The 15532-nt window shown below is 46.0% G+C and overlaps 1 protein-coding gene across 2 annotated transcripts in view; it reads right to left on the reverse strand.

The window, feature by feature from the left end:
* CLIP2 (CAP-Gly domain containing linker protein 2) overlaps positions 1 to 15532 on the reverse strand; it is a 79434-nt gene that overhangs the window by 47409 nt on the left and 16493 nt on the right. For both annotated transcript variants that reach the window (XM_086763039.1, XM_086763038.1), the window contains exon 2: positions 15203 to 15424. In XM_086763039.1, the coding sequence (XP_086619165.1) occupies positions 15203 to 15314 (112 nt within the window). In that variant the 5' untranslated portion in view covers positions 15315 to 15424. The remainder of the gene's footprint in view (positions 1 to 15202; positions 15425 to 15532) is intronic.

Below are 15532 nucleotides of genomic sequence, written 5' to 3' on the forward strand. Positions count from 1 at the left end.
ATGGTATTTTCCCACTCAACAGACCACCACCCTCCACTACGAGCTGGAGGTGTAGAACAGCAGTGTGTCTGGAATCCTAAACATAAGAACATGGACCAGCTGGAGAGAGTCCAGAGGAGGCCACGAAGATGATAAAAGGGCTGGAGCACCTCTCCTGTGAGGACAGGCTGAGAGAGCTGGGGCTGTGCAGCCTGGAGAAGAGGAGGCTCCAGGGAGACCTGATAGCGGCCTCCCAGTGCCTAAAGGGGGGCTACAGGAAAGATGGGGAGAAACTTTTCAACTGTGCCAAGGGGTAATGGTTTGAAACTAAAAGGAAGCAGATTTAGACTAGATAGAAGGAAGACTTTTTTTACACTGAGGGTGGTAGAGCACTGGCCCAGGTTGCCCAGAGAGGTGGTGGATGCCCCATCCCCAGATACATTCCAGGCCAGGTTGGACGGGGCTCTGAGCAACCTGATCTGGTTGGAGATGTCCCTGCTCCTTGCAGGGGGGTTGGACTGGATGGGCTTTGCAGGTCCCTTCCCACCCAAACCATTCTGTGATTCTATACAGCAAAGTACCTATCAGCTCCTGGCTCTGGCGCTGGTTTTTTATTTTTTTTTTTTCCCCACTGCTTTTATATTACAATTACTGTAAGCCTCTCTGGGTCTGCAACATCATTTCATCTCCAAGCATAACACTACAGAAATTCACTAACTGATGGGCAGCAGAGCTGGTTAGAGCTTCCCCTACAGAGAGGGGAAAGGACAGTCCAGAGTATCCATGGTCAAAGCCTCTGTCCCTGGTGACTACAGTAGCTGGTTTACCAGGCAAAAGACAAGGAAGAAAAAACCTGCTGCAGCCCCAGGAGCTGCCACCCACGCTGGCAGGAAGACAGGGCTTCACCTGGCAGTGTCAGCAGCAGCCACCCAGGCTGACGGGGTCTCCTGCGGGAGAAGGGCTGGCTGCCTGCTGCCTTCACAGCGCTTGGGGACGGTGAGGCCTCACCACGTGTAATTTCTAGGTGCCCAACACAGCGACTGGAGCTCCTCAGAGCAGCTTGGAGTACATAAACATGACGCTGTTGGCAACTAAGTGAAAGCCAGCCCATTCTGCCATACTCAAATTCAAATTATCGAGCATAACAATGAAGCAGCTGTTTTCTGCAAGATTTATCACAGCCCTTTCAAGCTGCAGGATAAGGCAGAAAGAGAGAGGGAAGAAATGACCAAGGGATAAAGCAATGCTTTGCCGGCGATAGTCAAATGCCTGGCAGCACATTGTGGGAGGAAGCAGCCCGAAAGATTTACGGCTGACTTGGAAACAACTGCTGAAAGCTCTGCAAGTTCAAAGCTGAAAAGCTGGGGCTGTAATCGCCTGTACCATAGGACTTAAACGCAATGACTGGCACGGAGACCAGCTCTGCATCTGGCTCCCTGGAAACCTATTGCCCCTGCTGTTCCCTGGAATAACTCCCACGGCGTGGATCCTAAGATCCGATACAACCTCGGCATCACTGGCTCTGGCTCCTTTGAAGAGAGGAGAAATGCTCATCACAAATTTCTTTCTAGGTAAGAAGGAAAAGAGGACAATAAGAAACTGAAGAATTATGAATGAGTGAACAAAAGCAAGTGAGAACCACTGCAAAGTTGCTTTGCGCTGAATGCAAGGAGATGCCCATTGAGGCAGATATTTGTCTTCACAAGAGCAGCTGGGAAGGGCACTGAACCCCAGACAGATGTACCAAACAAAGGCTTCCTTATAAAGGTCTCTTTCAAGAGGCTGGCTGGTACGAAATCTGCTCTGCCACAGGCGAGACGTGCATTCTTGGTGCCCGCTGGAGACGGGAAGGATGGAGGACCCTGGAGTTTACCAGCTATGCTAGATCAGATCCAATAGAATTCTTAAAAGAAACAAACAGCAAAGATGTGTTATGTGTGAGCATTTTAAGTTTTTCAAATAAACAATGTTATTCAACAAAATACGCAAAGCGGGTTTTGGCAGCACAGGGCACTGGAGAGGCGAGTGACTAGAGAAAATGAGCAAGATTTCTTTCACTGAGGTATTAACTTGCAGCATATGGATGGATCTATTCATCTCAAGATTACAGTCTTAATTTTTACATTATTATTATTTTTAAAACCATAAGTATATTCTTTCAACAATCATGTTTCAATAGGCGATTCAACATTTTCTAGCCTGAAAACAGGGCCCATCTATCACATCTCTGGAGCAGCACCTCATTTTCCCAGAAAATAATGAAAAAAAAAATCCCACCATTTTAAGCGCGTTTCAGGTTTGACAAAAAGAATGGACCACTCATGCCTTTCTCCCCAGCTTGTACCACCCCCAGTCTCTATAAATAAGTCACAGATACGTTCAGAAAACTAGGACTACGCTCAAGTAACCTCTGGTGTATTATGGAATCACACAGGCTTCATTCTTCCGTAAATAAATAAAATCACTTCAGCTAGAGAATACTCCACTTGGAAGCATTATTTATTTTACTCACCATAGTTTATTCTAGCTAGTGGATATATTTTTCCATTTAAACAAGCTCTTAGCTGTCAATATTCAGAAATTACGTCCCCCCAGCCCCATATCCAAACTGGTTTACCTTGCCCAGACCAGAGGACAGAAAGGAGGTTAGAAAACAGCCTGGGGTGGCCCAGCACAGTGGTAAGCTGTGAGACAGTCTCAAGAGCAAGAACACCAACTGGGGGAGATACACTCACAGGGATGTCTCCTACCCCGGACGGCGAGCCTCCTTCCAGCAGCCCAAGCGCCGCGCTGCGTAACGCAGCCTCCCCTCCAATCACCAGCATGTGCCCGCATGCGTCTCCAGCTTCTTTTTAAATGTAGCACAAAGCTAACTTAGAGCATTTTCTTTTCAAAGAAGCACAGAAAATCTTGGGAACCAGCTCGGTCTAAGCCCGCCATGTCTGCAAGTCCGGGTGCACAGTTGTCCACGGTTTCTTAGGCCGTGGGAATGTGCAGGCACAAGCGTGGTTTCAGGGCTGCTATTACGGAAGTGAAGACAGCTGCTCCCAGTGAGCTGATCCGATGACAAAAAGAAAGAAAAAGGAGGCAGACACAGGTCTTTAATGAGACATTTATAAACGATTTCCCAGGCAGAGCACTGGCACAGAGAGAAGAGCAGGCTCAGGACACCTTCTGAACTGCAGAAATTTTTCTTGAGTACCAAACATTTGTAAAGGGCAGCCACGCAAAGCATAGTGCTTTCTGTCCACCAGAAAAGCAATCAAGCAGCAGGGTTTTGGAATTTCACAGCCTTTTTAAGTGTAGGATTTTTGCTCAGGCATCACTCCCACATAAAACCCACTCGGATGGACTCTGATGCCGTTCCTAACAAGCTGGGCACTAACTGAAAGAGATGAGCAGCCCAGCAGCGCATTGCTCAAGCAGGTGCACGCAGGAAGGCCACTGACTTATTCACTCGGAAACGATGAAATTAGCTCACTACCAGTAAAATGTAGAAGAGAAGGTACCAAAAAAAAAGCCTGGCTTGGTCCATCAGGAGAGAGTAATTATTACTTTATGATCAGACTGGAGCCAGACCAGGGGATCAGCAGCTCCAAGAACAAGAGCCTGTACAGGGAATGTGATGCAGGAGAAGTTGCTCTGGGTGTGTAACTCATGATATTGACTCACTGGACATAACCTGAGCAGCCACGTGCAAGCAGAGTGGCCGTACCTCTAACAACCCAAGGGAAAGGAAGGTTGAACGACCACGAGAGAGCCTAGTTTGACTCTGACTGTGGCACAGACTGCCTTTGGCCATAGTACTTACTCCAGCCACATAACAAGCATTACAACCCTCTCTTACCTCCTCAGATGATCCGGTTGCCCCATTCAAGTCAGATATCCCTACCGTAATGCAGGGTTTTGCCTGGTATGACAGCTGATGAGCCATGCCCTTCATACCCTGCTCCTGCTGCGCTGGCACCTCTGGACCAGCAGCACTTCAGAGGCCTCATGCTCCCAGCTCAAGCTTAAAGCATCCTTTAATTCAAGCCAGGGGAGCATTTGCACGGCTGGAAGTTGCAAGCTCAGGCAGTGAGGGCTCTGCTGGCACCTGGAAGGTCTTCCCATGTGAAGGGCTAGAGATGGAGCAATAGACCCCATGAGTAAGATCTTCCCTACTCTTTCTCTCAACTTGTGACAACTTCTCCTTTCTACCTGCTCAACCTCAGAAACATTTCCTAGGTACAAGCACAAGCTTTTCTCTGAGTTTCCAATAATATTTTTCTCTGCTTCCCTCTGGCAGAAGTTGGGCTAATATTCACAGTGATTGCTCTTTGCAAGAGCTCACAGCCTGCAGCCGTGAAAGGTACTTTCTCATGCTCTGTCTGCAGCTCTTCTGGAGGGAAAAAGTACAAAAATTTAACACCTGACACGTAATAACGGAGGTAGGAGGATGCATGGTTAGCTTGTTATCAGCATGCTGAGAGAGGCTTGTTCTGGGGTGGTACCAGCAGAAAGGCAAGCACCATGCTTTCTGCCTTGTATGTAGGTTTTTTTTCCTTCTCAATAGAAACACGGCAGCAATACAATTGTACCATCCCTCTGAATCAGCCATCCGACTTGCTGGAAAGAGGGACGCTTTAGGAGCCATCTGCAGCATCCCCAGGATCCCAGGGGAACTGTAGGAGAGGTAAAAACCAACATCTCTCAATTGCCAAGCAAACTTGTGCACAACCCAGGGCTGCACTGTGCTGAAACACAGCTTTGATTCATTACTTCACCAGCCATTTATTTTTGCAGCCATAGATCCATGCACAGATCGCGCAGACTGTACATCTCCCGCGAAGGTCACACAATAGACTGATTGTACACAGATCCATGCTATGCAGAATGTAGTTTGTTGGGCTGGTTTTGTTTTGCCTAATCCAATAAAGAGGATATTTGAGAGCAGATTAACCCTGAATCATCTACTTCATTCCAAAGATCTGCCTTAAAAAGCTAAATATCCAATTCAAAAGGCAATGATCTGTACACGAACAGGCACTATTTGCAGCAGACTTTTTTTTTTCTGAGAAAAAAAAAAAATAAATAAAATCATGACCATGATCTGGATCTGACCCTAAAAACTCTGAGCTGTGATATGAACGTACAAATCCACAGCAGGTACCTCAAACCCAACAGCTGTATGTCTCAGGGATCCCGAGAAATGATGATTTATACCCTTCCAGAGGTGACGGTGGGTAAAGTGAGAAGCAGTGGGCAGGGGAAAAGCAAAAATCCATAATGAGAAGTGAGAGATCATGGGCAAAGCCGGGGGAGTTGACCAGCTGAGCTGTACAAAATCTCAGTGCACAGCCCTACTAAGCACCCTGACTACCCTCGAGCGCACAGTATGCTCCCAATTCCAGTACATTTCACTGGTTATAAACATCCACACGTGAACTGACCCCCTCTCTTACGCTGCTTCTTCAGAACCTCGTTAGATGATCGGTTTTGTGCATTTATCCTCTGAACACACCTGGCCAGGGCAGCAGTCAGTGAGGATGAAGTACCCAAATCCTTTTTTTTGGTGTCAGGATTTTCTCAACATCATACCACCTTTATCTGAAAGGTTGTGTTCAAAGTCTTCAAACGCTTTTAATTCCTGGAAGTTTGGGTTGGTTTTTTTTTTGAGCAAATACCTCCAAATAGAATATTTTGCAATAAGCAATTCTGTGAAATAAATTATATCGCAATATATAAGGCTCCTGTCATCTTCAGGGAATGTGAATCCTGAACTCTGTACGTGTTTATGCGTGAAACAAGATAAGCACAGCATCAACGTGCGTATCCCCAGCCAAATTACAAATGCACTAAATGCTTAGAGGCAGTACTTCAGTCAATGAAAAGGTCTACGGGAAGCAGCACCATAGAAGGAAGCTGCTGTTGCTGGTGTCAGGACTGGGAGGGCAAAAGGCCAGGAAAACCTGCTGGCCAGGATAACTATTTCACTTTCACCTCTGACTCACAGGATGACACAGGCAAGACCTAGCTCTCCTGTCTTGTGCATAAAATACAGATAATACTGACCTACCTGACAGCCCCAGGTTTCAGAGGTGGTGGTGGTGAAGCACTTGGAGTGTCTAAACAGAAACATTTCATACACATGTAGCTGGCTTATAATTACAGAAAGTGAGAATGACTTGCAGCTCGTGCTCGGTAGGAATTCACAAAGCAGCTTGGGAACACTCCCGCACCAGCGGTTCACTTCTGTGTAACGCTGCCCTGCAAATCACAGCACTGGCAGTGCGCTAGATCACGCAAATTCATCCCTCAATTCTCAGTGTAGGTCTGGTTTTGAAGAGCTACACATGGCAAAGTTAATCACTGCCGTCCTCTGCCACCATTTAAAATCCCCACGCACAGGTATTTCCTTTCTGAAAGAATTCTGTAAGTGAGTCCACGTGAGCAAAGCACTCTGCCGCATCCTCCGGGCAATCCACAGCCCAGGTGTGGCACACAGGACACATTTGTTGTGCTGGAAGACAGCATTGCTGAAACAGTCACATTTTGTAGTGGAGAGACCCCAACTGTGTTCTGAATGGAGTTGCTGAAGTCACAGACAGTCCAATTTTGACAATTCTTAATGTTTTTTTTATAGTGAATATTGCACGACATGGAGTTTTCTTACAGATCTCACTACTGCATAGAAAACAATTTATTTCTTTCAAGGGGATCTTTACAAAAAACTAAGTAAATATCCTACTGGACCCAAAAAAAACCAGAAAAATATCTGTATTCTAAATATTTTAACACTTCTGTGGAGATCAATTCATCCAATTTAACTTGCAAGGAGGATGCTGACATGCAGGGTCAGCGTGCGATGGTTAAATCTGGTCAATAGCCAATAGCAACAGTCTGACACCACTGTAATCCTACGGATTCTCATCCCAAATCCATCTATGCCAAAGGGAATCTCTCCTTTGATTTCAATGAATATTGGCTCAGGCCTCTAATAATTAATCTGCTCTGCAGGATTAGTTCAATTGTTTGAGGCAGAACATACAGGAGCAGATTCTGCCCCAAAGCTGCACCCTTACTCCGATCGGTGTAACCACAAGCTACAAGCGTAGTGATGTTACTGCAGACTTACACCAGCCTAGCTGAATAGGATTTGGTTCATTATATTCAAACCACCATGAGCTGAACATCTGTGGGAAGCAGATTTTCTTTCCCTGCTGTTCTGTGAGGAGTTACAGAGAGAGCGAGCAGGAGGGCGTCTGCCCTCCATATGCCTGCACTGTGCGCTCGCATCTCATTCTACGAGTGCGCTGAATACTAAGGATTAACTACATCTAATGATTAAGACAATTAAAATCAGACTCCCAGTTGTCTCTAGATGTCACCTGTAAAGCTGATTAAATCAAGATTGATTCAATGTTGGTTTTTATGTTGCTTGCAATGCGTCAAACCACTTCTCCTTTGGAGAGGAATGCTGCCAAAGGTCCTTTCCCAATTCAAGAGAGAGAGCAGAATGGGGGAGGGGCACCACCACCAAATTCCCCCAAGAAAACTCAGTACAAAACCTATTTCAGAGTGGCTCATGAAAGGGACATGTGAGCTGCATACAAGTCCCATGCTAATAGTCAAACAATTGGTCCACAGGCGCGCCAGAAAACATTTGGCTTCTGGATAGGCAGCGGGGATTAGAAGGAAATATGCAGGGTCTCACGAGAGCGTCAACGTCCGTGAGCGAGTGGATTTATACAGTGCCACGTGACCTATGCGAAGGGCACTTCAGTCACCCCTCAGTAGTGGTGAACAAACACACTCAGGCTCTAACGATCACTCAAAGCTTCTCTGGTGGCTGTCGTGGCTCCTACATCTCAGCTGCGCTGACCATCAGCCACCAGCATTCCTCTGCCAGCCTCGCTTCTCCATTTGAGCTGCGCATCAATCCTAAAGCAGCAAACCAGCAACTCTCAGACTCTCATTTGCAGATTTTCCTGTGCAACCCTTGAAAATGCACTCTTTTGTTTTCTTTCAGATATCTGATAACTTCTAGAACAGATGACTGCCTGTGTGTACGTGGATACTCTGGTTGTTATTACTAATTGATAGATAATCTGCTGATACTGTAGTAGTCAAAGGCATTTGATCTTAAAACACGCTCCTTGGCATCTCCCAGTTCCCCTAGGACCTGCAGATGCTGTGTACACAGACCTGTTAAGATAAAGCAAGATCTAATCAAACTTCACAGACACCAGTGACTCATTTCCAGCAATGATTTGAGCTTGCAGCAGGGATTTAACTGAGGACAGCACTCAGAGGAGAGCTGACAATACCGATCACTCCGTAAGTCCTGAAGCAACACAGCAAAACCAAGTGTTTGCTAGAAATAACAGCAGCCTCTGGCCTCACAATGTGGGGTCTTTTCTCTCCATTTGCCAGTGCACAACATCCCAAGTTAATATTAATCAAGAGCCACAAAGCCTTTGAATAGACAAGAATTAGCCCCCTACGTCTGTGCCAGTCAATTAGCTGCTCCGGACACTACAACCCCATTTCTCTTCTTTCAGACAAAACCATAGTTTAGCATCTTGCGTATTTATTCAGGAATGAGAATTAACAGATTGATACAAAACTGGGCAGACTCAACACTCTTTCTTGCAGCTTAATGAAAAAAAACCTGTGTTAAGACAATGCCAAACCACCAGCAACTACCTGAGAATAACCTGCCTCTCATTACCAAGGCACAAAGGACACCTTCTCTCCCTCTTTTACTGCAAAATAATCCTAGAGGCAACAGAAATCACTTCTTATTGCTATGCATGCAGCCAGTTTACTGCAACAAAATCCTGAGAAAGTTGAGGGGTGAGCAGCTGACTCCCAAGCTAATTAACCAAGATGCTGCTGTTAATCCTGCTGCAGATAAATAAAAAGGAATGAAGATTTCTCATTACCTCCGAGAAAGGTAAGAGCAAGGCACTAATCCTATAGAGGAGCTAAGGCGGCAGTGAGATTTAGACTCTTGCAGCAGAATTAATGCAGGTTTAGCTCATTAACGATGAGGCCGAGATGTATGTGAAGAGACTTTTCCATAAGGAATCGCGGAGTCTCTGAAACCAGAAGCAGTGCCAGAAGACAACGGCATTTCTAGAAAACCAATCAGAAAACAAAGCTAACTCCCCACACACGTCTTGGAGACTCAAAAGCAGATTCGACCCTCATAAAAAGATGATGCCACAACTTCTACAGGAAGCCTCCTTCAATTGCAAAAGGTGACCTGGGATATAACCCACAGAGTCCAGTCTGTTTGACCCACTGCTGCCTCTACTCATTTTCCAATGCTAGGAGTGATTGATCACATTCAGGTTGGAGTGACAGCTCTGAAGACCCCACAGCTCTGACCACACATCCCACCTAACGCAAACTCAGATTGCACCCAGCAAACTCATCCCAGCTGCTGCCCGAACAACGCAAGGCTCATCCCTCAGCACAGCAGTGACTATCCCTGGAGATGTAACCAGCCTCAGCTGGTTAGCAGCCAGAAACCCAGCACAACTAACTACCCCAGGAACTAGCAAAGCTCACGCTTATAAAACCCTCATTACAACACACTGTTTAATTACTCTATAAAGCCAGTCATTTAACAGCCCTGTGAATGCTTCAGTCCACTTCACTTTTATTTTTGGTGAACAAAAGCATCATACAGTGTTTACAAAGGCAGACACTATGCCAGCAAATATTAATAGTTCTGAGCATTTATTTTTCATCAAAAATAGCGTCTGTACACCTATACAAAAATGAGAAGGCATTCCCAGGCTCCTGGGATGCTGTATAGTTCAGCTATCAAAGAATAGGTTTTGGCAATAAAACTGGGCACTCTCTGAAAAACAGTTCTAATGATCATAGCCATCCCTAAATATAATATTCAGGTCACAGATACTTGCACCTGCCCATTCAGAAAGGCAGGATCCATCTGTAAAATTCAACATCTAGGCTGGGTGCAGACTGGATGCATTTAAATCTCACAAAAATATGTAATAGGTTTGGGCTTTTCTGCCTTCAGTGCCAAGTCCCAGTGCTGAAGTCCCAGTGTTGCCCAGCTCTACCTGTAAATACTAGTTTTCTTTTTTTTCCTCCCCCTTTTGCTAGAATTCTTTAATTGAATAAGAGATTTAAGAGCCATAAAAAGCACTGTAAACGAACGCAGAGCCAGCTGACAGCAAAATGCAGTATGAAAGGCAAGACTTTCTCCTCTAACCAAATTACTCCAATGCTGCTCTGAGCAGACAAAAACCACACTGAAATGTGAACGCCTCCCCTTCCCATCGGCTTTCACCTGTTCTGCCAGCTGGGAGGGCTGTGTGGACCCATTCATCACAGCTTCCATTCTCTCACCATCCTGCAACTCCAGGCAGAAGCAGGCTTTTCCAGGAGGGAGGGAGTGGAAAAAAAAAACCCGAGACATATGAGCTTTCTGAGTAAAGAGAAATCCAAACGTTATATTGACCCCTTTACCAATGACCAGTCTTTTGCACAGAAACCCCTCTTGCACGCGGGGTTGAGAGCAGTAACTTTCTTCACTTGAAGCATGGGAAATAAGCCAACGCATTTGTGGGAAATCCTCTCCCGAGACAGCAAGAGATGAATTTTCAGTCTGTTTTTAGCAAAAATAGTTACCACAAAGCAGCAGAACTTACTTTTTCCATTGTTCCAGTTTTATGGGAGAGAAGGGATGGGGATAATCAGTGTGGACACCACTCATCAAGGCTAGTGTTTTCCAAGAATCCATGTCAGGTGCCAGTCCCCCACTGACTTTCAGTGGAAGTGACCATTTCAGCTCTCTTCCACAAAAAAAAAAAAAAAAAAAAAAATCACACACACACGAGAAGCCAATGCACCTAACGCAAAATACCAGCACAAAAAGCCCTTACACCCCATGGGTCTTTGGAAGTGCCAGCTCCAGTAGGAGACAAAATAAGCCTCCACTCCAGGGAAGTTCAAAGAGGTTACTCCATGAGCTGGTAGGAAAACAGGGGCTCTGAGTAAGTTTTATGGAACAATAACTTGGATGCACCGAGCCAGTTTGTCCAGGACACGATATCACATATGGTCTCTATGGAAACGTACAGCCATGAGTTGTGAAATACGTGCACACCCAGCACCTTAAACCTGAATCAGTCCTCTGCTTTGTTACGCGAGATGTGAGCTGTCAAGAACACATGGAAATGTTTAACAAGGTTCATTCCCACTGCCTGGGAAAGGAAGAGAGATGAGAGAAGGGTAAGAAACATTTGACTTGCTACAAAAGAATATGAACAGAGTGTGCGGGGAAAAAAAGAAGGAAGAAATCAAAACACCTTTGTGTATTCCAGCCTAAGAATTAAGGAAAGCACATCTCCTTGCACTTTTGCGGGCAAGACTGATCAGTTTATGGGAAGACCGGAGGAACAAAGTGTGGAGCTTTCCAAAATTTATTTGTATCTAATGGCTTTCCAACAACTCAGACGCAACTGGAGAAGAAGCACCTTCTTTTGACATCCGATCCGGAAGATATAACCCAAACGTGCTGTCTTTCTGAGCCAGGCCCAGGCTACCGCAGCCAAGAGACAGCTCAGATCCCACAGACTGTACATTGTTACAATTTAATTCTGCTGTTTAATAGATTTATGGTTTTCATTTGCAACTATATTTCAAGGTTTTGAGATTTCTGTCTGCCCCCAAGATAGCAAATTCAAAGAGAGCAATGTTGCAGCTCTGTATTTTGTAATCCAAACCACACTGGTTTTCTTCCATCACACTGCAGGGCTCAGGTGGTTCACTAAATGCCTAAGGAACAGGAAAAGTCCCTTTTGGTGTTTCTGGCAAGAGGCAGGTAAGCGGGGAGGCAATGCATGAGCTCAGAAAAATCCAGGACTCTCAGATCCCCCTGGAGTCAGGCAAACCCCGCCAGTCTCCCAGAAGCCCTTTGCAGCATTCACATCAAATGCACAAAAGAAAATTCTTTTCAGCCTCTCCATCTCTGCCATTGTCCCTCTGTACATTAGAAAGGCTCCAGTGCTGCGACACTGAGGGAAGCAGTACCGGGTCTAACAGCCCTCAGGCTGGCACACAGTTATTTCTCTTGAGAAAGCTGGGTATTAGTACTGCCATGAAGTACCAGCAGTGACGCACTCAGAGGGCAGAGGCTGAGTGATGCAGGTCAGCAAGAGAGAAGAGTGAGAATGGGGCAAAGCTCCATCATCCTCCTGTGTCCCAGGTCTGATTAGTCCCCAGAAAGGTGACGAAATCCAGTCTCCAGCACCATCTACCCCCACATCCTTTGGCTGCAGGTATCCTCAAAGTTTACGGTCAGTGTCTGCTGTGGTTAGGATTTTAGTGATGTGGACACTTGGCTCTGAAATAGAAACCACTTCGATAGGAAAAAAAAAAAAAAAAAAAAAGAACATTTTCTCTTGGAGTCTCTGCACCAGAGGCTGAATCTCCTGCCTGCCTGTGCTGCAGCTGGGCCCCACTCTCAGAGAGGCACACAGGCAAGCTGACAGATTTTGGGATGCACACTTCGCTCACCACTTCAGATCGTCATCGAAAAGGAGATGAGCAGGAGATAGCGAAGGGCTGGCCAGGCATTTGGAGATACTTGGAAGAAAAGGAGGTACAGGCCATGCACAGACACAGCAGTAGCTCTTGTGCAGGGGACAGAGCAAGAAGATGATGGTCGAAATGACACCAAAGCTGACACTACAAGCACTATCGCAGCCATTCACTGAGCACACGGTGGGTAAGCAGCCCCCTTGTGCACTGTGCTCACCTTCCAGGTAGGAACGGCTTCGAGCTCTGCTCTGACAGCTCCACAACTCCTGCTAAGCCCCCTGCACCACCCTGAGAGGAAGAGGAGCAGCAGCACAGCTCACAGCACAGTGATTGCACAGTACCAACCCACCATCCCGAGACTTCTCCCCTTCTCCATACACACATTTTTCCAGGAACAACACTCCTTTTAGAGCCTTTCAGGCAAACTCAGGTTGGCGCAGAGTCTGCCCGTGCTCAGCCAGCTCTGCTGCACATCTGTCACAGTGATGGATGGCTGTAGCTGAACGAGGCACAAAGCAGCTCCAGCAAACAAGCCCTGCATTCAGCTGAAAGGCTGCATGGGACCCCGGTGCTGACCATCAACTCTTTCACCGCAATGCATGCGCTGTGTTTGCTGAGACACCTCACTGCAAAGCTTCTGAGGGGAAGACAGGCGTAGGATCTTTTCCCTCATTTTGGGTTTGTTTTTTTTAAGCAATAAAAAAATCAACTGAAAATAACTCCAGGCCACGCTGCAATTATAAATTCAGCACAAAGCACCTTGAGAGATTCACAATTGGTAGCTAAATAATCACTTCACTGGCATCCTTCAAGTTCATTTCTGAATCACAGCTAGGTGCTAGAAGAAACAAGAGGGAAAGAGAAATGAGTCCGGGGGATAACTTCAAAACAAACAGCCAAACCTATAAACCTTATCATAAGAATTTCCTTTGTCAACTTGCACTTCCCTCTAGCAAACAGATACATAGAGGCTTTTATTATCTTTGATTCGTATACTGAATTAAGAAACTACTCTGATATTAAAAAGCACTGAAATACAGAAGGGTTCGATCCAAAAGTTATTCTCTACATCTAGGGTCAAGTCCTCAGCCGAGGAAGAGCAGTGCCTCTCCACTCCCTAAAATGCCGTATCACACCAAAAAATCTGGAATTCAGCCCATGATCTCACGCAGTGACTGGCCTCTTAAACAAGACCTTTCACATGTGCAAAAAAGCAAGTGAAAATTATGGCTTTTACAATACTGTTCAAGGAAAGAACTTACAGGGTGGGAGAGATGGTATATACACTACCAGCCACTGAAAGAAGAGAAAGCTCAGCTGAAGAAACCTGTGAGAAAAGCAGAGCCCTGACACGGAATAACAGAGCAGAGCCAGGGTCACCCAGCAGCAAGCGTGGTCTTTGCATGGAAGTCCTGCACAGAGGTCGTGCCTGAACCACCCTCTTATAGGAGGATGTTAATGGGACAAGGACATGTGCCCCAGTACAACAGAAACTTCAGAGATGGGTTGGTTTTTTTTTGCTTGTTTTGTTTAAATAACACTTCTGCATTACTCTCACAAGAGACAGCAGTCTGGTGACCCTCATTTTTGCAGTATCATTATCACAGACTAATTTGTCACAGTGTGCTAAAGCAAGTTTGTCCAATATTCTCCCCTAGATTAGAAACATTGCCCAACAGGTGCAAGGCTTTCCTGCTTCTGCCAAACGCTAGGTACTTTTGGGACTGAAACGTACAGCAAAGTCACCAGGCACGTGGGCAGTGGCCTGAATTATTACAGGACAAGATGTTGGCAGATCTGAAGAAGCAGCCAGTGACGTTCTCAAAAGGGAAGTGTAATATACTGAACGTGCAAGTGATTGACAGGATAAACCTCATTCTGATGCTTTCTCCAGAACCAAGAGGAAAGCCTTTTTTACCCAAATGAAACAAAAAACTTTACATAGAAAACTTGCACCTTGAATATTTGCTAGATTATATCAAATAGAAAAACAACCCAGCAGTCAAAGCAGCCAGAAAAATGAGTCTCAAGCAAAATACACCTCAAGTGCTTTTGAAGTGTTAATTACACTGCATAATGGCAGTCTGTATAGCTTACATATACACTGGATATAGATCAGCCAGTAAAGTGTGTGTATGTGTGTCTAGGTAAGGTATTATTCAAATTGCAGTGCTTCAGATTATTCTATTCAAAGGCACTAATTTGAGGTAATAAGCACAGGACAAACCACCATAAGCATAGAGTTCTTACTCTTGCATTATCACAGGCCAGAAACAAAGGCTATAGGACAGCATTCGAGGTGGTCATGGGCGAGGTTTCCATCTGCCTAATTATTACCAGCTCTTCAAGTGTTAGTGCCTGTACAGGTACGCATACGCAAACAAGCAGGACAGTAGGCAGCACCTCTCTCTGTCAGCCCTAAACAACAGGGGATCCATCTGGCTCCCACTCACTCCACAACCTGCCTGCTTTGTGCATTACTTGGGAGAGGGAGGCCATTTACTCATCCCACTACACTTGTTTTGATCCATGTTCATGATCAACCCACGTACAGACTGGGAATTTCACGTCCTAATGAACACTGGCACCCCTAGGCATTCACCTTCAAGCCAGGAGATCACCTGGGTCAGCTCATGCCCCTGCTGAATCACGTCCTTACCTTCTTTCGAACCAGTGGTGACAGCAGCTGCAGCGGTCCCTGATGCCCGTCCCACCGGGCTGGAGTGCTTTCCAGCCCTGCCGGGGATTTTAAGTCCGCTTGGCTTCAGCATGTTTGCTGTCTCCTGTACCTCAGGCTCGTATTGCCAGTGCCTCAAAGAGCTGTCCTGGTATCACCGTTCAGGCTTCTCCATGACAGACCTCTTCTTCCATTGTCACAGACCTGGGAGGGAAGAGCACAAAGAAATCAGACGGAGAAAAAGTGGGAGAGCACCAAATAGGCTCCCAGAAAGCAGTGCCCAGTTCCCTCCTTGCTTCCCTAAGAGGGTCA

This window comes from Chlamydotis macqueenii, chromosome 19 (genome assembly GCF_036417535.1).
Source record: "Chlamydotis macqueenii isolate bChlMac1 chromosome 19, bChlMac1.mat, whole genome shotgun sequence".
NCBI lineage: Eukaryota > Metazoa > Chordata > Aves > Otidiformes > Otididae > Chlamydotis > Chlamydotis macqueenii.